At 41.3% G+C, this 22152-nt stretch overlaps 1 protein-coding gene across 2 annotated transcripts in view; it reads right to left on the bottom strand.

The window, feature by feature from the left end:
- The window catches only part of zmym2 (zinc finger, MYM-type 2), a 32961-nt gene that overhangs the window by 8413 nt on the left and 2396 nt on the right, over nucleotides 1-22152 (bottom strand). For both annotated transcript variants that reach the window (XM_051404896.1, XM_051404897.1), the window contains exons 2-19: nucleotides 17113-17826; nucleotides 16503-16671; nucleotides 13231-13385; nucleotides 11142-11290; nucleotides 10705-10867; nucleotides 9149-9361; nucleotides 6760-6910; nucleotides 6118-6233; nucleotides 5327-5452; nucleotides 4155-4305; nucleotides 3759-3931; nucleotides 3485-3650; nucleotides 3162-3190; nucleotides 2751-2892; nucleotides 2194-2315; nucleotides 1758-1908; nucleotides 1168-1470; nucleotides 29-198 (exon numbers count right to left, since the gene is read on the bottom strand). In XM_051404896.1, the coding sequence (XP_051260856.1) occupies nucleotides 29-198; nucleotides 1168-1470; nucleotides 1758-1908; nucleotides 2194-2315; nucleotides 2751-2892; nucleotides 3162-3190; nucleotides 3485-3650; nucleotides 3759-3931; nucleotides 4155-4305; nucleotides 5327-5452; nucleotides 6118-6233; nucleotides 6760-6910; nucleotides 9149-9361; nucleotides 10705-10867; nucleotides 11142-11290; nucleotides 13231-13385; nucleotides 16503-16671; nucleotides 17113-17811 (3348 nt within the window). In that variant the 5' untranslated portion in view covers nucleotides 17812-17826. The remainder of the gene's footprint in view (nucleotides 1-28; nucleotides 199-1167; nucleotides 1471-1757; nucleotides 1909-2193; nucleotides 2316-2750; nucleotides 2893-3161; nucleotides 3191-3484; nucleotides 3651-3758; nucleotides 3932-4154; nucleotides 4306-5326; nucleotides 5453-6117; nucleotides 6234-6759; nucleotides 6911-9148; nucleotides 9362-10704; nucleotides 10868-11141; nucleotides 11291-13230; nucleotides 13386-16502; nucleotides 16672-17112; nucleotides 17827-22152) is intronic.

The following is a 22152-nucleotide window of genomic DNA, read 5'->3' as shown; positions in this document are numbered from 1 at the left end:
TCAAATTGTTACATGTACATGTACATACTTGTCTTCTTGGCTGCGGTCGAGGTGCCGACTCCTCAGTCTCCTCCTTCTCCTCCTTCTCCTCCATCTCCTCCTTCTCCTCCTTCTCCTCCATCTCCTCCGTCAGGACTGGAGGTAGAGAGAAGCCCATGTCCTCGTCCATTCCCTCCAGGACTGGAACAGGGTCTGAGGCTGAGAAAGGAAAAAACAACATCTGTTGAATTGTTGTCCTATTTGTCATATAGTGAAAATTTTAATCCAGTCAGGATGTGAAACAGTTAACACTACTTTACATTTAGGGGTTTATACATTGTGGCATCAATGACTCAGCATTCAAAGTTCAGTGATTCAGCATTTAGTTCAGTGACTTATTGTTAAGACATCAATCAGTCAGTGTCTCAGAACTTTGGGGTTAAGAGCCTCAGGTACAGTGACATACAGTCACAGTCGGTACATTTACATGCATTCACGAGACCAGGTGTTCAGACAAACAGGGTTAAGCAGGTAATCAGAAAAAAATGCACTTTTATCTCAATCATCATCCTATCACCCTGCTGTCATAGCAATACTTTTCTTATGTGATGTCTTCGTCATGCACATAGTAAAGAGACAATCAGAAATCCTGTTACACGTATACAGGGTCAAGCAATCGGCATTCAATTCAATTCAATTTTATTTGTATAGCGCCAATTCATAACAGAAGTTATCTCAGGACAGAGATTACAGAGTGTGACAGAGATTAACAGTCAAATCACAAGACTCCCTGGCTTGTGGACGGTAGAGTCCACAAGACAACTCACTGTGGTAAAAACTTGTCTGGCATATCTTTTTTTTACGTTTCACTACTGCAGTGCTTCTACAGCCTAATGACAATCTCAGCTGCTGAAAACATGTTTCAGATGACTGTGACAGTTAATTTGCCTGTAAACGCAGCCAGGACACTTAGAACAAGTTGGCACATGACCACGCCCACCCCCAACTCCCCGGTCCCCGACGCACCCATTCCAATCTGGTAAGTACAGGAAAGGAGTAAATTGACAGAGGCTCCAAAAGGGCGGGACTTAGGAAGGGTTGGTGAAAGTGAATGGTGAATCACAGATGTAGAAACACTGGCCTAGCATCAACAGGTTTATACATATCCCATGGACAGTAGGTGTTTACCTTGAGGGAAGTCTGCCTCCAGGTCCAGGTCAGGCTCGTACTTATCCTCCTCATCCCCCTTCTCCTCCCCCTTCTCCTCCTCCTTCTTCTCCTCCTCCTTCTTCTTCTCCTCCTCCTCCTCCTCCTCCTCCTCCTCCTCCTCCTCCTTCTCCTCCTCCTCCTCCTCCTTCTCCTTCTCCTCCTCCTCCTTCTCCTCCTCCTCCTTCTCCTCCTCCTTCTCTTCCTCCTCCTTCTCTTCCTCAGAGCTGCTGCTGGAGGACTCCTCCCCTCCACACTCCTGCTTCACCTTCACTGGCTTTACATCTGAAACACACAGCCAAGTAGGTCCTTACTGTCATTACTTTCTTTGCTTTCTTCAAATCTAACTGATCTTTATGTTTGACTGAAATAAACTCATTAGTCATTAGTAAACCTAAAAATATGTTACTGACAGGAATTGTTACATTTTTTATAGAATGACACATATATGGTGGCACAAGACCCTGACTGTTGTCCCTGTGTGAGCTGCTTCTTTTGAATATCTGACACTTTTCAGATATATCAGCATTCTTTTCCATCACAATAGACCTTAAACCCTCACATGAGTGTACCTGGCTTCTGGTCCTCCGCGATCATCTCAGCCATGGAGAGCAGGTCGGCCTCCAGAGGGTCAGAGGGCACTTTGTTTTTCAGTTCATTGATGGTCTGGATGATCTGCTCTGCCCCCTGCATGGTGGTGGGCAGAAACACAGGCACAGGAACCTGGACAGGACAGGGCATATAGCTTTTGGTTAGTAATCAAGCAACTTTAATTAGTAAATGAGATTTTGTTCTGACACTAACACATTTAACATGACAATATGTTTCTAGCACTCAATTTGTCTACCTAATTGTTGTGTTTGCCCGTTTGTTTAGACAAGAGCCATTTTAACATGTATTATACAGGCTTTTATTGATTTCTCTATTTTAACACCTTTACAAGATTATGTTTTTGCCTTTTAGGATAGATAATCCGTATGTGTTCATGAGCTAAGGATCATGTCTTACCGGTACAGGCAGAGAGAATGGAGTGGGAGTGACCTGGGAATACATATTCATGGGCATGGGGATGAAGACGGGCACAGGTATGGGTACAGGAACATACTCCCTCTTCACACCGTCGTCTACATCTGTGGACACAGATATGCCAAAACATTAAACACACAAATCACGTGTGTGTGTGTGTGTGTGTGTGTGTGTGTGTGTGTGTGTGTGTTAATGGGTCAAAAGTAATTATTTTGAAGGGTGAGTGGTAGGAATTTTATTACCTCCACATAACTGCCGGACCCAGGCAAAAACAAAAATACAAAAAGGTCCAATTTCCACTGCCTCGCTATAACAAACTTTAGCTGCGACTGAGCTGTGATTATATGGTAGTCACTAGGTCCTGCACAATATCTCTGATTCATGTCTGGCTAGGTACCATAACTACATCATAACATTTCCCTCTAACTATCCAAAGTGTCCAAAAACAAAAGAAAAACTTTATATATTTATATATAATAATAAATAAAATAATTATTTATATATTTGTAGCACTTTTCTAAGTATGATGCTGTGCTTACCCGTCTGTAAAAGTTTACTCTGCATGTGTGGCTTGCAGTAGGTAGCCTTGGTCAGGGTGAGCGGCTTGCAGAGCACGGCCTTGTTCTTGACATCTCTCACCAAACCTCCACCAGCGTACGCAACAGAACCCTGGTTCACCAGCTGCAACATGGCAGGAAACAAAATGTAGAGATTTAAATGCAAACAGAAATGTGGTTTCTGCTCTTACAAAACATTAATTAATTAAACGGAAACTTAAAACAAATAACGGGATTGTTTTTAAAGGACAGTAGGTGAGTAAATCTGACAAAACAGAATACATAAATATTTGGTTAACATATTTTACAGTGGATGACCTACATCTCAAAACTATTATAAATAAATTATTTTATAAATAAAAATACAATATTTAGTTCCAAATCCTTACTTACCCCAAGTTTTGCCCCTTGCATTTCAAACCCTGTAAAGAGGAAAATGAAATACAACATATCTTTACCTCATGAAGAAATCTCGATTGACACATTAAGTAACATACTTTTTTTTTGTATCAGCACGCTTCAGATAACGTTCATTAATTCCATAATATCTGACCCTTAAAAAAGCATTTTCTGCTACATGGTACTTAAGCATGTTTTCAAGAGGGTAATTTGAAAACACACACGTCCACACACACGTCCACACACACACACACACACACACGTCCACACACACACACACGTCCACACACACGTCCACACACCGACACAGATTTTACCCAGGGTGGTGTTCTCGGGGCCTTTCTGTGTGACCATGATGGGCTCGTTCTGCTGGCAGTAGAACTTCAACAGACACTCCTGGTCACAGAAATGCTTCATCTCTGCTCTCCACATCACAGACTCTGTCAGGTTACCCTGCACCTTACAGCAGTCACACCTCGCCGCCTAGTGGCCACAAGGAGACAGTGTCATTCACAAAAATCCACATTATCATTATCGCATAATATATACATAGTTTTAATTTATTAACGTATACGCTGAGTATAAGCAGACCTTGTAGTACCAGTCGTTGAACTTCTTGGCACAGGTCTCGCTGCAGAAGTCCCGGGTCAGGCCCCCAAGCTGCCGGGTCACACCTCTCTTACATAGCTGGTTGCAGTGGTTACAGCTGACACACTTTAGACCCAACCGCTTGATAAAATCCTGCTTAAATAACAGCTTACAGCCTGAAAAAACAAAGACAAATGATGAAGTGGAAAGCTATCTCATTCAGGAAGGAGCAAAGCAAAATCCTGGTTAAAGACAGCAGATATACAAACAAGAAATATGTTTAAAAATGGCTAAATCAACAGCAGCCACCACAGGATATAATCAGTCTCTCCGACTACTTTAAAACTGTCGAGAAAATTGCTCAAGTGTTCTATAGAGGAGAGGAAAGGAGATTAGTACCTTCGCTGCAGAAAGGTCTCTTGACCCCGGAGAACTTGACCGTCTCATGTAGCGTCTTCTCCTCTTGGCAGTACTCACAGAACGTCACAATGCAGTGGAGCTTCTTGTAGTCCTCACAGCATGCCTTACTACAAAACTGGTAGACCTTATCCTGAGGACAGACACATTCAGATAAATGTCTTGTATCCATTCTGGTTTAAGATTCATAACCAGTAGGTTCTGCATGCATTAAAAATAACTGGAAAAATGGCAGGATGCTATTACAGCTGAAACAAGCTGGATTAAACACAGAGTTTGACTTCGCTTTTTTACCTGTACAACAAACAACTCTACAGATTGCCGTGGTCACTGGGGAAACATCCTGTCCCATACCAAGGTAGACAGCTGCAACTTTCATTACTGATTAATCTGCCATTTATTTTGTCCATTAACCAGTTAAATTATTTAACAAAATAGTAAATTAGTCCCTCCAGAAATACGCAGAGTTTTTTTGTGATTGTTGCGGGGCAAAATCCTTGATTATGCAGCCCGTTTTCTTAAAAAACGTGATGGAATATGTGGCAATTTATGCAATTTTATGCAATGAAATTGCGGGAACTTGCAAAAATTGCGGCTTCATCGCGGGGTTTGCAGCTTTTAGATGACGTTCACGTTGCGTAATTATGTCACTTCATAATGTTCCCATGGCAACAGGGGAAAATGGCTGCTCTTGTGTGAAGTAAACGCAAAATTTTTCAACTTTCTGCTAAGATATATGTGACTTTTTTGCAACGAAAATGCGGGGATTATGAAATCATGCAACCCCCGCATATTTTGCGCGGAAATCGGCAATTTATGCAGCGAAAGTGCGGCGTATTTGAAAAAATGCGGTCCCCGCATAAATATGAGGACTTTGGCTGATTATGCATTGAATTATGCGATCGCATAATCGCGTTGTTCTGGAGGGACTGGTAAACCAGTGGATTTTGTCATAAAAAAATGATTCAAATGATTAATGAAAATAATAACAACATTTTCTACTGACAAACTGTTTAGCTCTAAGGTAGAGCTATTGGAGTTTATCGTCTATGGTACTTCACATTACTATAGAGCATTATTTGTGGAAGGAAACAACATTAGACTGCCTGTGATATTTGTATTAAAATTAGAAACCTACTCCAGGATGGTCTCACCTCCCAATCCAGAATTTCGGGCTTCAGGCTGAACGCTCCCCGACAGTAGTTGCATTTCAGCTGGATGGTGCTGTTTGTAGTGGAGAGGGGCGTCTGTCCATTGGTGGCCGTTTGAAGAGTAGCATTCTGTAAAAAAACAAATTGAGAAAATGAAAAACTTTTGGTGCTTGATATGTTAAAACACACCACCTGGTTGCACTACAGAGGTAATTAATGAAGCTAATTAACACGATGGCTTGATCTCCATGCCCACAAACTCCTCTCACCATGTGGGTGGTATTATATGAACTCATAAACCATGATAGGGTTGTGGTAGATTCAAGAAAAATCGTTTTCCTAGTTCATATGTAAATTTATGCAACATAGGGCTAAAAAAACGAATCAGGTCATGGACTCCACTAAGGGAACCTGTGGTTTTATGTTTTGAGCTGTTGTTTTCATGAGGATGTGTCAAATGGGTAGATAATAACTGTTAATCTGGATATTATTTTTGATACTGTGACTATCATTCACCATCAGGTATAATAACATTTTATATAGAGAAATTGGGACATCAGTGCTTCTAGTTAAATGCAATTATCTAAACTGTTTTATTACATTAGATGAGTATGTAAGTAGGCTTATTTTGCTTTCATGCTAAAAGCAGCTGAGACAAAAACAATATGGTGTTTTCAATCAACTACATCAAATTTTTTTGCTTAATAATCCAGAATACATAGGAGGGACATGATGCACTTTAATTTCATTGTAAAATGTAGTTGGGTCCCATATCTGTGTCTTCTGATCCCCACCTGGAACTTGGTAACACACTGTGAGCTGCAGAAGTTGAGGATGTTTCCCTCTGGCAGCGTGGCCTGGTACTGCGGTAATGAATTCCTCTTACAGATGTGACATGTGGGCTCTGTGTCTGCACACACATACATTAAACATTAAAACTCAAATAATATGAATGTATTACACATGCTTGTGACTTTTTTTAAAAGGTCCTTTTATGTAAGTGACTGATCCTTCTACTTATGTATTCAGAGTTTAGTAACGCATCTTGGTTTGCTGGGAAGAATACTAATGATAAGTAATGGACAAACAGGTTGACAGGAGCTTTTCTCTGCTGCTTTCTCAAGTCAGGTAACAAACATCAGAACATACAAACAAACCTAAATACATTCAGACAGGGAAATGATTCATCCCAAACACAAACAGTAGGCTACCCAGCCTTTAGCATGATAAATGCTCGTTATGTTTCTGCTACTGCTCACTGACGGCACAGAGAACATAACTTTGTGCTGCTAAGATCTAATCAACATCTTACGGGTCTACATGTGCGTGCTACCTGAAGGGCCTAGTCTGGCTTATTGATGTTAAAAAAAAAACATCAATAACCCTAGAAAATTTGTTTCTAAGTTTGTAAACCCTCTTGCTTGTGTTGTACTCACTGACGAAGGAGGTTGAAGCCAGTTTGCCCTTGTTCATGCAGTTAACAGAGCAGTAGGAACCCATGGTGCCGCCGGCTCCGAGGCTGTGGAGCACCTCGCCTGTCTTGATCAGCGTTTTGCAAGTCAGGCAGCTCGCAAGTTTACTGTGGGCCTGGGACAGAGAGGGAAAACATCACATTAAAATGACAGCAACTTTGTGTTCTTCAATGTCAATAAAATATATTAAGCCATTGATAATTGATTAAATAATAACCATATTTCAGTGTCAACTCATTTCGATGCACACGGTACTCCAGCATCTATAAAAACTGAGAGCGATGGCATTTAGGCTTCTATCAAATAGTTTCAAGCTATTTTATTCACATTACACTCCACACAGAAAAATAGACTATATTAAATTGTTGGAAATGCTGATGGATCCTCTTTATTGGAGCAAGAGATTTTATTGTGTTTGTTGGGCATCCAGAGTGGTTTCTGACTTTTATGGAGTAGACCTTGATGACATATGAGCATTAAGAGAGTGAAGAAAAACAAATCTTGTGAGTAATGTAGCCAGTATGTTTGTTTTGTGATTCTATTCCTCTCACTTGGTCATAAAGGCACACAGATTATACTCTTTGTCCTGTTATTATCACACTGACTAGTAATAGCAGTAGGAAATCTATTATAGCATTACTTATAAAATGTATCTTCAATATGTGTTGTAAGACCTGGCACCAGTTTCACTTTTATTTCTTCCTACAAAGTACAACGAGGAAGATTCAATGCTACATGAGTAAAGAATAAGGTCATTTTACTCAGTTTGCAAAACTGTAATTATTGAATTGATTTTAGTTCTGAGAGGATAGTTTGCCAGTCTTCAATATATTTTTGTACTTTTTATAGAAATGTAAACAGCAGAGCTGGCCAAATATAGAAAGAACAACAACAACATTTACCATTTTGTCCACCAGCCATGGATCATCCAAACACTTATGTTTCACTATCTAATCAACTATCTATCTAACCAACTGAGCCACAGGATTGATCATTACTGGAGAAACACCAGCTCACATTTTTACCAAACAGTCAGCCTGTCCTTTGAATTTTCTACCACTGAAATGACTGACCCCACGGTTTCTTCCACTTATTAGTGGAATGTCCAATAAGCTGCTGTTGCCAAGCAACAAATACAATTCCAACCTCTAATTTCTGGCAAATATTGAATAGAAACACAATTTAGTTGTAACATGTTCAGCAAAAAGTAACAGAATTACTAGAGGTTTAAAAAGATCCAGAGGTGTGCTGATCTGTACTGCACACTGCATGCACTCTACATTAGTGATGTTACAGGTAGAAAGAAATAAGGTTAGACCCTTCCCTTCATCATTTGAAGATTCCTAGTCTATTTAAACAACTTGGCAGGACAAACAGTAACACTGGCTGCTGAATAAATCTTCATGGTTTCAGCTAGAGTTAAGGCCTTTCCTATCCAATAACGGTATCGGGTGCTGATACTAACCTAATTCACATATCAGATATCAGACTGACGCCACCAATCCACGTACCGATCCAGATTACATAGTCTGATGGTTTTATGATTTCTAAATATGTAATAATACAAATTTAAACCAATAGCTAAAATATTGCAGCACAAATTAATTAATTAATTCGTAATTAAATATATATTAAAGATATCCAATATGACATACAGCTGAAGCTTGTGCTGGACCATGAATCCGCCATAACGTAACATAAAACAGTCTGCAACGGAGTGAGCTAGTAACAGTCGACTAACTCAAGGTTCTTACTATGAAGATAGTTTTGTGTAGAAACACAGAAAAGCAAGACTGCAACTTATAACGTGTGTAAAGCCAACATTGTGAGGGTAGAAGTTGTGCTGCATCATACAATACTACCAGTTTATTTGAGCAGGGTCAGTATTGGCAGATATACAAATATCGGAATCGGATCGGAGTTGGAAAAAAGTGGATCCGTGAATGTCTACTTTTGAGCAGCTCTTTTGTTTTTTGTGCGAATTTTGTAGACAAACTAACTTGTGCTAGTTCTCTCCCTTGTTCATTCGAGGACCATATTTCTATTTCACTTGGATAATTATTTCCTGTTCTTAGCCTGCACACCTGTGATACTGTAATTGTAAATGTGTTTTTACATTTTAGGAGGTCGATTAAAATGGCCAGGTTAATCATTTTACTGTATTTACATTTTAGTTGCTCTGGAGGCAGTTTCCTGGCCGTGAGGAGAAGGAGGGGTCACCACAGCTAAATTAATAACAAAAACTTGGACAAAGTTTTGGCTTTGAATGGTTATGGTTTAATTAAATAAATGGACATAGGCCCCAATCAGGCAAGTTCTACACACCTGCGGCCTGTGGTTGGGCCTACAGTACCTGCTTGTACTCCCTGATGCAGTTCTGGCAGCAGAAGCGTTTCTGTTGGCCATCGACCAGCAGGAAGTGGTTGGCTGACGCTCGGCTGGGCAGGTAGTCGCCACATTGCTCACAGCAGTTCATGATCAACCCGTTGGCCCTGCGGTAAACGTTGAAACATGTGTCGCTGCAGATCTTATGGGTCACAGTCTTAAAGCTAACCTCGTGCCGGATCTGTAGACAGAAAAATGAAGAAGGGGCAGCAAGAGCCCGATTAACTAACTGAAAACTAAATTTCCTTTTTTTTTCTAAACTGCAAACTTCTCCTCAATCTGAGAGCAATGTAGTTATGTATCACTCTTTGTTTTACGTGATTTTAGTGGAGTCCTAACTTAGTAGAAACAAATCCAACAGTGGTTCCCATTGTGAAAAAACAGTTGATCAACGCCACTTGCATGTATTTGCTACCTCTGGCAACCGTCATGGATTACAGCAACTCATACAACAACTCATGTCAGGCTGTGATATACTGAAATTAAAATCAGCTAAAGCTGTAGTGAATTTTTTTTTTTTTTTATCTATACAAAAGGTGTCCTGTCCATGTTATATACTCTGCAAATCATGTTATTGTACTTTGGCAGGGGCATTGCAGTTGCTTTTATATGCAAATGAAATCAAGGAGACATAAATAATGCAAATGATTTTAAGATGTCACAAATGCAGATAGTTGTGGTTGCTAGGTGACAGTAGTACTGATTAGTTGTGACACACAGTGATGCAGGTAACAGAGCAAACCCACAGCCTAATGAAGCAAGAAAAGACAATGAAAGAAGTCACTCACAAGTAGCTGAATGGTTAGCTGTTTGAACCCTGATGGAGCTAAGACCATCTTTTGTGTTACCAAATCAATTCAACACAACCACCAGCTAACTAATTGTGAGGTGGAAAGAACTATTCTCTAATTGTGAGACAACTGAGCTGAAGACCTGCTGATGGAAACAGACCCTGAGAAGCCATGCTGAAATGGAGGGATGGAGAAAAGAAAGGACATAAAGAGTGAATGAGAGAACAGTGAAGGCACATAAGAAACAAGGCAGGGATAAATATTGAATGAAAGTGACCTGAGGAGGAAGACAAAGAAAGAGAAAGGCGAGAGACAGACACTGGCAATGAAATGGTGGTAAGGTGTTCCTTAAGGGATAAGAATCTGACACAAAAGTAGAGAACAGGGTGAGAAGATGTACATAAAATGCAAGACTCAAGCTTGTAAGATAAAACAAACATCAAAGCCAAGAATGGAAATAACGAAGAGAGGATGAAGCCTAACAAGACTAAGAGTCTATAAACAAACAATAAATTGGCCTTTATACTGCATAGGTGTCAACTAATACACTTGTAAGTCACTGTATACCATTAATGCCCCTTGGCCTGTTTTTCTCCACTCTCACCCATTTACCTATTGCTGCTCAATAATTCACTCCACTGTCATGAATATAGTGGTATGTACGTGGCTCTGGAAGAGAAGAATGACAGGTAAATGGACAGGATGTGTTGTTCAGTGTGTCAGACAGACTGACCTCTGTGAGCTTGCCGCAGACAGTACATTTGGTTTTGAGGCCCGATTTGGGCGGGTTTTGCTTGTTCTCGTATGCGCCGAGGCAGCCCGTGCTGCAGAACTCCTGGAAAGATTCGCTGGAGTCGACCTGGGCCACGATCGTACCCTTCATGTTTGTGATGTCCCTGAAAAACACATCACAGAGCACAGATACATTAACACCTACAGAAAATGTTCATTCGTATGCAAAAGTAATAACAGCCGTCCTTGTATTTAAGCATTGTGTTTAGGACATGAGTTGAAAATCATTATTTTCCCTTATTTGAAACTCAGTGAGCCACAGTTTTGGATTATTGTTATAACCACACTACTTTCAAAAACCTAAATTCAAACTAATAACAATAAAAAATTATATTTAATCTGTTGGATGGGTGCCAGTATGTTCGGGCCGGGACTCACTTTTTACACATGGTGCAGCTCTTCTTGGGGGCGGGTTTGTGCGAGAAGGCAGAGAGACAGGTGGTGGAGCAGAACAGGTGTGTGGAGCCTTTACGCTGGTAGGCTGTTTGGCCTTTCTTCAGAGGCTTTTTACAGTTAGCACAGGTCACCTGGGATGAACAAACACAGCAATGATTGGTTAGTTTTACAACGGCAGTAAGTAATCTAGGACCTTACTATATAAGCACAGAACAAATATCCTTCTTTATAACCCCTGCACATACATTCTGGTTCAGGTAAAACGGTGATTCCCAAAGCTTCACAGTGGGTTGCAAGGTCTTCTTGTAAAATACAAAGCTGGCCTATATCTCAGCATTTGGCTCATTTCTGTGATGAAATGGAAATGTAAAGTAAATTGTTTAATAGCAATAACAATGGCCAAGCGCCAAGGACAAGAAAACACTGTATTTGTCAAAAAAGAAGAATATTTATTAAAATATTAAAATATTAAAATACATAATACAGAGAATTGTATAAAAGTTCCCTACACAATAAATAATATGCTTAAAATTCATCACTGAATATGAAATATCACGCCCGCCGATAGGGGGGGGACAAACGGGTCTGTTGTTCCAGGCCCAGGGTAGGGGGGGGCCGGAACTGGGCCCTCATTAAATTATGGAATAATTTTTTTAAATTCTTTAAAATAGGCCTATTTGTGGAAAAAACAATGATCGAAATTTGATGTTGTCGTTGATTTGAAGCAGCACAAGTCCGGTGCTCAGAAAAGAAAAGAAAAGAAAAGAGAAGAGAGAAGAGAGAAGAGAGAAGAGAAGAAGAAAATAAAGAGGCCTTAGAGATTTTAAATATTTTAAAAAAGGTGGTGACGGTGGAACTAGTAAAGTTAACGTAGAGCAAGGTAAGAAACAGCGCAGCCAACGTTTACCAGCCTTGTAACGTAACCTAACAGGCCAGCTCTAATGTTAACGTCCATCAGCTTGTATAAAAGCTTGACACAACACGTTATCTCAGACAGAAACAGTTGAGTTTGGTAGCTCCGTCAGAGAGGATGAGACAGAGAGGAGAGAGATCCAGCTGCAGGCAGGTGACAGAGAGAGTGATGCGGGAGGGGCCCGCTGCCCCGCAACGGAGGGACAGAGTCAGGCTACCGGTGAGAGAGAGAGAGAGAGAGAGAGAGAGAGAGAGAGAGAGAGAGAGAGAGAGAGAGAGAGAGAGAGACAGACAGACAGACAGACAGACAGACAGATAGTCACAGTGGAGCGGGAGGGGCCGCTGCCCCGTCGGAGAGTGTGAGCAGAATGGATCAGAGATCACACACTTAATTTCAGCGATCCTGCATTATGGCCAACTAGAATGACTCTCTGAATGAACCTCGTACGTGTGATGGCGCCTTTCTCAGAGAGGGCAAAGGAATTGCCAGCAGAAGCAGAGGGCAGGGAATTCCCAAACTATCTGACATATTCCACATCCCACAATGGAAGGGACAAAATGGGACTGGATAGTATATAGCAGCTAAAAAAAGGCCTTATTTTGCCTACCATGCTTGCTGTTCTCCTTTGAAGTAGAGAAAAAGTCAACTAGTGCACTAAATTCCAGAAATGTACAGAAAGCTTTATGAGAGATTTCCAGAACATGAAAGAAACCGTGCACACAAACATTGTTATTGGAAGGAGAGGAAGAGCAGAGGAAAAGGAGAGATCTGGGCGTGGGGGGGCCCATCTAAGATTATCTCGTCCCAGGCCCAGGCAAGGCTGTCAGCTGGCCTGCGAAATATCCATACATTATGTCAGGGGTCATCAGTTTACTAAATGGTAGTCCCTTAAGGAAAAAGATTGGAAACCACTCATGTAAAACTTTCTTAACCTCAGATCTAAAGAAACTGTACACTTCAACTGAATGAAATAAAACATTAATAAGACCAAAGACTGCTGTTGTTTCCCTCAAAATGCAGTTATACAAAACAGCAAATAAACCAATGAAATTAACAAGGTAATGAAGTCAGAAAACTATGTGTTAAATGTTCCCTCCTGTACATAATGAACTACACCTAATGCAACTACACAGGACCTCAATGAACAGAGTGGATCACCTTGACTGTCCTGGGCTGTGGCTGGGAGCCTGAGGAGGAAGTAGATGAGGAAGACTGGCCTGGAGGTTTGGGCAGGGAGGTGGCTGGTGATGGAGAGTCGACCCCTGTCTGTTTTTGGTTGCGAGGAACTGAAGCTGACTGAGAGATCCACGAGTCTGGAGGGAAAGAGAGAAAATGAACTGTTCCTACATCGTACATCTCTTGAGACAAACAGTGAATGTCAACTCATCATAAGGACTCAGTTTTGCCAGAGCGCTACTAAAGCCTTGTGCCAGTTATCCCCATTAACCATTTTCAGTTTGGAGCGACCCTCCAAAAAGAGAGTTACAAAGACTAATTGTAAAATAACGGAATGGACAGGACTTTTCAAACAGACACATATTAATACTAACAATGACGGTGTGCATGGCCAACTTTTTTTCATTTTCTGCTGGACTGATACCGATTACTGATTGAAGATAGAACAGTAGGATCGACCAATCAAGTACTAAGCACTGACTCTTGGTGTTCTTAAACATGTTTACAGAAAGCTTCATGAAAATGCCAACATTTGTCCCTTGACTTAATGTTTTTATCTATTTAAATTCTTAACGCTGGCTTCACTATTCTAAAATACACTATATGTCATTAGTATATGAAAAACCCTGTACACATAGCTTTGTGTACTTGGGGTCAAGGTCTTTTTCTGAATGGTTTGGGCTAGGCCTCTTAGTTTCTGTTAAGGGAAATCTTAATCCTACAGCAGAACTGAAACACCAACTGTGAGCCAGTGGCCATCAGTGGCCATTGTGGTTGAATGGAAGCAAGTCCCTGCAGCCAGGCTCCAAAACCTTGTGGAAAGTCTTTCCAGAAGAGTGGAGCAAGCTCTTCAATGATATAGATACAACGACTGCCTTTGTTCATATACGTAAAATACACTATATGACACCCACATTATTATATATTTTATTCATTAAACAACCATGTGCCCTAAATTTTATTATCATATTATTTAAATAATGCATTAAGCAGTTTTATGGCCAGAAAAGATACTTTTGGCTCGTAAATTTCTTAACTTACTTAATTTTAGACCCTGGTTGCAGGTTGTCCTGGTTGTGTGCACCTTTAGCATGAGGCATTAGGCTACCGAGTCACCACATAACAGAGCATCTTGACGAATCAGATGAAAAAATATACATTTTTACAGCTGTTAAACAACCCAGGAAAAACTGGCAACCAGGAAATAAAATAACCTGCACCACCAACCCATCTTACATAAAGCAACTCAACTTCACACTTGTTGCATCTCCAGTGAAACTTTAGTTTGTTGTTTTTGTCATTGCAATACTGATACTGAAGATTCTATGCAGCAAGATGAGGCTGCTCAAAATGTAATTCTGCTGTACTTGCTTAAACTGCAAACATGAAACTATGATGCATCCAAAAGAATAATCCTACAGAAGCCAGTTTTAGAAAAGAGGACCGCTGCAGTCAACAGCACCATCTGGAGTCCGTGTGGAACTAGACAGGAACATAAAACTGTCTCAGGCCCAGTCCCAATGGCCTGCCTTATCAATTCACAGACAGCCAATAAGTCTGTGTGGTCTCAAGACTGTCCCATATTGAAATCAGAAAGTGCCTGATGGCCCACTTGGGAACAATTTAATCCCTGTATCCAGACTATCTGTAGGTCTTCAATTGGTGCACATTTTGCTTGAGGGATTTACCCAATTCATCGCGTTCTAATGTTAACAAGTGTGAGGGAGGAGGAGTTGGACAAGAACAGGTTTACTGTGTCTGTTTTTTTGTCTTAGGAAGGCATGCTTTCACAAGATGCTGTCCAATTCTTCATAAAGCATACTGAACTCTTACACCCTTCACTCAAACATCTCTGCTGAGCACACAGGTGGTGTTTATTAAAGTTTCTGAGGGTTCACTGGGTAGATCTTCGGGTGAACACTGGAATTTGCTTACAGGAATTACAATACTTGGTTACTGTAGTACTACTTAGTTTCCACACAACTGCTCAGTAATCAGGCTTTTCCCTTTACCTCTCCCTATTGTTTTTTTTTGGATGTGAACATGAGTCTCTGCTCAGTGTAAAAGAGTTTTAACCCACAGCAAAGTGAAATGACATTCTTCTAGAGGTCAAAAACTGTGGTTTAGCGGTAGAATACAGATTTATTTAGATTCAATTTTCAGTTTCTAATTTAGCTGATCTTTGGATTGATTTATTATGGATTCAGTAATAATCTTTCCTTGCGCCCCACTGCACTGCAGTGATAGCAACGCATGAGAAAGAGCCCAGTCTGGTTCCCTGTAAAAACCCTGTTATGACGCCCAATGAAGTCTATGCAAGGCAAAGAACTGTTCCTCCAGCAGAAATGTAGGTGTGTCACCGAGCATTATAACCAAAAACAAGCACTGCGTTAAATAACCTAAGAGGCTGCATTGGCCAAGGTGTGTAACTTCAGGTGAAACATACAGGAAAAGGAGTTAAATAAAGAGTTTGAATGATTATTAGACACCAAAACACTGCAGTGTTTGATAAATAGCCAACACTGTACTTTGCTGAGTGACGCTGCATTGTGTTGCAGCAAAAGTTAAGCCAGGTTAAACTTTTTTTCAGGATGACCCTGCTTTCGAATGAGTGAGGGGGGTGCGCGTTTTTCTTTCTTGTTTACATAATATTTATGCATGTAAACACACTGACAGGTTCAGTTACACTTTAAAAGAGAACACTGTTCGTTTCTTTGCTACATCCATTTTATAACAGGTTTTATCATAGCATATACACGTCTATATATATATATATATATATATATATATATATATATATAACATATATATGTGTATATGATACTGATTGGCACCTGTAGTCCTCAATTCCAAAAGAAGTGGTAAATTAACAACAGAGCTTAACAGCAATTTCACCGAACAAAGGTCTGAAACAGGACACCACAGGTTTAACATGAACACTATCAGGAGGGCTGAAGGGGCACGCTTGCCAGTACCAGTGGAGGGAACATGTAGGATCCTCAAAATAAAAAATAAATATATGAAGGCAAACACAAACACGTGGCCGACTACACTACTCTACCATGATACTGTTGACTAGTATCAGGTGATAGTGTAATGGGGGTGTAAGCATCTAAAGCTCTAATTTTAACATGTTCTGATAGCCTTCACACGCTGCACTGACCAAAGCCAAATGTGGTGTCACAATTGTAACATTTAACCTGTGAGAACATGCCAAGTGAATTTACTTCTTGCTGTAACGATAAAACCATTACCTGCTCTGTTGTGCGTCCCCGTGTCTCCATTCTGTACCAGCTGGCCCATGGGGCCTGAGCCCCGCCCAGGGTTGAAGGAGGCTGTTGGTCGACCAGGTGGGGTGTCGGGATTCAGGCTGAATGCACTGCTGATCTGCAGTCCATTTTCCTCTGCCTGACCCTCACTAGCCTAGACAAACAAGTTGCTTAGGTTAGTTTTTTTTCTCCTTAGTGACAAAACATTAGAAAACAAGATGATAAGGAACCAAAGACACAGGGGCCATGCAGATTCTAACGCAATGAATCCAACCTCATCTAACTAGGAGCTGCCAGTGCAACTTGGATGAATAAATATTGGCAAGATATCAGCTCTCAGCAGTGTCATTACGAAGATATCATTATCCCCTTCGCCAAGAATAAACCTGCTATGCCAAAGAGAACACCTGCTTTCATCAACATCTACCAGCATACAACATCAGAAGATCCAACTTTTCCTAAAACCAATTAGGAGGCACATTTTTTCAATATGTAACTTTAAAAAAACAAACAAAACCCTACAGAGAGTAGAGATGAATGTAAATGAGATGAAAGCAACATCCGTATAAATAAAATCATTTCTGGTGATTCTCACCACTGTGACAGCTGCCGCCGCCGCCCCGCCCTGCAGTGATGTCACTGAGGTTATCATCAGGTTCATGTCTGCCTGGACGTCCACTGGATGTGATGGAGTATTTACTACAGAAATGGTGGAGCTTCCTTTCTGGCTACTGGAGCCCAGTGTGGTGACACTGGCGATCCTGATCTCTGAATCTGGTTCAGTGCTGCTGAGTACACCTGGCGAGTGGGACGCAGAGGAGCCTCCAGGGTGCGCTGGTGAGGAGGACGAAGTGTCTTTCTGTTCAGACTCCTCCTCATCGTCAATGACGATAGGCTCTGCTGCTGTGGTAGGAGGTTTAGGAGGTGCTGCTGCTGTAGATGTGCTGGAAGACGCAGGAGAACTGGGGGTCTTGGAAGGCATCGCTGCCGTGGACGTGTCTACAGTGGCCACGGCAGCAGCTGGCTCTAGGCAGTCTGTGCTGGGTGTGTCTTGGGAAAGGGTTGTGGCAGAAGGCTGGGGAGCCTCCTCCCCTACGAGAACCACATCATCATCATCATTGTCCTCTGTGCCAACCTTTGTGGCTCCATCTTCTGTTACCATGGAAACTGCCTCCCCAGCCTCCTCTGAGGGGGGCGTGGTCTGTTGCTGGGGGGAGGGAGTGGCATCCATGGGCTCCACCCGCTCCCCTGCCTCTTCTGCTCCGACAGGGTTTGGTTCTGACTCCCCGTCCATCGCTAAGGCAACCACCTGGCAACAAATGAAAAGCAGTTAGGAAACAATTTGGTGAAGCCAGCACCAGTGATTGGTTTTAAGATGGCTGACAGCTGTGCAGGTAACACAGGTATCCCTAGAGACAAGCTTCCCCCACATAGCCCCCTCACGCCAGGTGAAGACTTGTTGCCATTGTTACCTACCACCTTTTCAGCATCTATGTCATCACTGGCTGATTTTTGGTAGTCACATTTAACAGTCAGTTCAACAGAAATCCTACCTCTAGCATATATGGCCATGCAAATATTTGGGTTGTATCTGCAGAGGGTTTCAGATATTCGTCTTTGAGATATTCAAGGACACCCGAATACAATGGGGGGTGATGGGGGTGGTTGAGCTGACCCTTTAAAACATGCATCTCATCTTCAACCAAGATTGTCCCAGATACAAGCCTTTCATTTCAAACTACGACCTGCTTCCTCCAAGACACAGCTAGATTTAACTGGATGCTCTGCTCTCGGTTGGGAGCAAAAATTAAGTTGTGTTAGTTCACTTAGGTCATTGAGGTCAACTTAAACTGTCCTTTTCAAGGTGACTTACAATGAGCAAACATGCAACCAAGAGAGAAAAATGGTGGTGCTAAGAAATAAAGGGAAGGCCTCTTCGTCTTCATCAGTACTTGCCGATGAGGTTTAAAACACTGACATTTTTTTATCAAGTTAAAAAGAACAAATAACAGTATACAATGTTGCAAGTTCTTTCTGAGAAATTAAACCTGATAACACCAGTGACTTCCTTCAGCACTCTGAATATTCTTATTATTAAACAATTGGTGGAACCAAACATTGAATTACCGGTACATGTTCATGCACTTTTATTGCAACCTTCATACAGTCAGCTCCTCAAAAAGTGTACAGCTCTGAAATCTAGAAAAATTATTACAAAAACAGCTAAAAAAAAACCTCCTATTTGATTTTATCACAATACTTTTGCTGAGACATTTTTCTAAAATGATTCCAATATTGCTTCAGACGAGTATTATACTGATAGGACTGAAAGATGGTGGAGGGATTTGTGCCCCAGTAGTAGTAGTGCAACAATAGGCGATGTCTTAATGGCTAAACGTAGACTCAAGAACCACTATGTGCCTGCCCAGCAACGGGGGCAACTTTGCTCCTCCTCTGCCTCGTCACATCTCGGCCTCCTTTTTCTCTCTTCCTGTTCTGTGCACCTCCTTACCCAGCTAACCAGCCCTCTACTCCTCCTCTCACCTGCTGTCTTTCACATCCCTCCCTCCCTCCGTGCACCCAACCCTTGCGTGTCGCTCTACACAGCTTCTCTCTTGTTGCCCCCGGCAACTGGTGAAGCTACACCTTGGTTGCCGTGGTGATGGTAAGGCCCACCACCATGGGGACTTGTTCTCTGTGCTCTACATCTGGGTGCTGTTGAGTTGGCCAACACAATAATTAAATGGTTTAGGTATCTAACTATGTGATTAATAAGTGGCTATTCAGCAACGTATATGTACAATTGAGCTGCTAAATGTGGGCTTCTGATGTATCTCTATAAATCCAAAAGAGATGAAATGTAATCAGATATGTTGTAGGCCGATCTGGTGCCACGCTCAGGATCAAATATTATTTAAATCACTTTTGGGGATGTCTACGCTCTCTATGTTGATCTGTTTCTGTCAAAATCTCCTTTTCATGTTACGCAGCAGTGAGGGTGGCTCTAAGCCACACATCACATCACTGCTGACAGCTGCAGCACAGAAACACACATGCACACACAGACAACACACAAACAGATGCAAGCTAGCTCACAGACACACTCCTGTGCAGACAATGATCTTTGTAGCTCTATGTTCTTCACCCCAACAGTCACCCTGAGCAGGAAGAGCCTGAAAGCCCCTGAATGCAGCCTTTAGAGCTATAACTGAGCACAGTCAACACTACAGAGGAAGCCAGGTCACTGCTCTGACGTCACTGTGTCGGCCATTTTGGCCCCAGCACTATGGGGTGCATCCAATAAAAATCACAGCGCTTGAACTACGGCATCTTGGAGAAAACAGGTAAGGCTTTGAGAGGATGAGTATTGGGACTTTCTTCATATTTTACAACTTCCACTTTCCCCACATATTAGCGTTAATGACCCGTTTTGTTACATTTTAGTATGGTAGAGACCAAATATTATTATTACTAGATATTTTTAGTCAAGTTCAAATGGGTGATGTTGGTTTAAATGTCCATCCACTACCCCGACTTCCTTGATTGAAGGCCAGTACATAAAAGGCTGTCCACACCGAGAACAATAACTATAACAGTAACTACAAACGTATAGTTTTAAAAATCGTTTTAACTCAAGCGGAGGGTAGATTCCACACTGCAACTATCATGACAACAGTGGTGAACGATATCGCTGGGATCACTTTCAGAACAATACTGCCTATATAATGTAATTTTAGGCTGCAAATCACATTAAAATTATTCATCTTTCATCAGTGTAGATGCTCACATCACTATTGTTAGAGTTCTTGGTGTGGATGGCCGTTAGCTCCCCATCAGTCCCAAAGGTGACCCTGACCACCTGACAGGGCTCAATCAAACATCACATGGTTCAAAACTAGTGGGCAACCAGTCTGGGTTTTTTAATGGCTGATGCTGATATTTGCAGCGCAGGTCTACCGATGGCCGATATGAAAACAAAACGAAAGCCATGTGTAACTCTATTCTATGAAAAATCCAGGCGTATGTTTACAGCAGGATGCATGGGAGTTACAGTACAGGGCTGGAAACCAACGGGGGGGGGGCAACATCATTCCACAGCAGACATACTGACAAGGCTACCTGCAGATGTGCCTCAAGACATCCTTTTATTTATCGGTGCTGTGAGAACAGACATCGGCCGACTGATTAATCGGTCTATCTCTATTACAAACTGGGATGTATCTCTCTGTGACTGGAAATGATTCCACACAACAAGTATCTCCAGATGTAAAGTCTCTTTGCTGCCTACAGCCATGTATAAATGACATCTGCACCTGCACTATTTACTTCTCCATATTTTCCGGAATGCGACATTCCAAAACTTCAATACATGAAAACTAAATTCCTTTTCCAAAAGTTTTCTTCAAGTATAAAAAGCAGACCTGGGATGTCTTTGTTTGTTGCCTATTTAAAAAAGAAAAGAAAAGAAAAGAGGGAATTGATCTGCTACTGGTGGCTGGCAATTTGACCGTAATTTACTTGCCACTTATGTCAAGACTGCTACCTGGCAAGAAAAAGAGGATGCACAAAATAACAAATACCTCAAATCCAATACAATAGTCTTCTTGCATTGGGGATGGGTATATTTAAATACCACATTTCGTCAACTGGTAACGCCAACACCTAATTTTAAGAGATATAACGTCAAAAATATTTGTGATTTAATGTATGACGTTTTCCTATATCTAGTGATACAGCACTACAAGATTCCTGCCAACAGAGCGGAACCCCGAACAACAGTAATAATTTATTAAATGAGAGGATATTTGCACAGCAAGGCTACACACTAAACCCTCAAAGACAAATACTGTTGAGTTGAATCAGCACCTCTAACTGACTCACCAAAAATGTACAGTGACATTACTTGTATCAGGACCGCACATTCAAAAGTGCAATTAACAATCTTATAAACGTATGCACACTTATCATATAGAATATCATGCGGTATTGATTGTGTTAAACCCAACCCCTTGCATGACGTCCATGTTAGGGCTGCAACTATAAATTATTTTCATTATGGATTAATCTGTCAAGGATTTTCTCGATCCACGCGATGATGTTCAGTTTACTGCCACACAAGAATAAAGAAACCAGAAAATATTCACATCTGCGAGGCTGAAATCAGAGAATTTGTAAATTTTGCCCTAAAAAAAATTGGCAATTGAATTAGTAGTTGACAACTAATCAATTAATCAACTAATTGCTGCAGCTCTACATGTTCTCCTACCCTGACACCACTATTACAGTCCAATGAAAAAACATTTGATGTTTTAATGCAACTAAGAGCAAAAGATGCTAAAAGCACAACATGAGAACAACAAAACATGCAAACATACCTTTTTTCTAACAATTCTTTCACAAAGGCATGTTCTGTTTAGAAATGTAGGAGTTAAATTGATGTGAAATGTCAATAGCTTGTGTGAAAGTTCATCCAAGTCTCTCCTTCTGAATAAAAAGACAGCTTACATCATGACACCCCGCTGCTGCAAACTCAGGAAGGACACCGTATCAGAGCTGCATACAATGTTTGATGATTGTTCACATCTACATGACTGTACGACACTGAAGCTGGAAGAGGAAGAGTTGCTCACAGTGA

This window comes from Dicentrarchus labrax, unplaced genomic scaffold (genome assembly GCF_905237075.1).
Source record: "Dicentrarchus labrax unplaced genomic scaffold, dlabrax2021, whole genome shotgun sequence".
NCBI classification, from domain to species: Eukaryota; Metazoa; Chordata; class Actinopteri; family Moronidae; genus Dicentrarchus; species Dicentrarchus labrax.
This window is presented reverse-complemented; position numbering and strand designations above follow the sequence as displayed.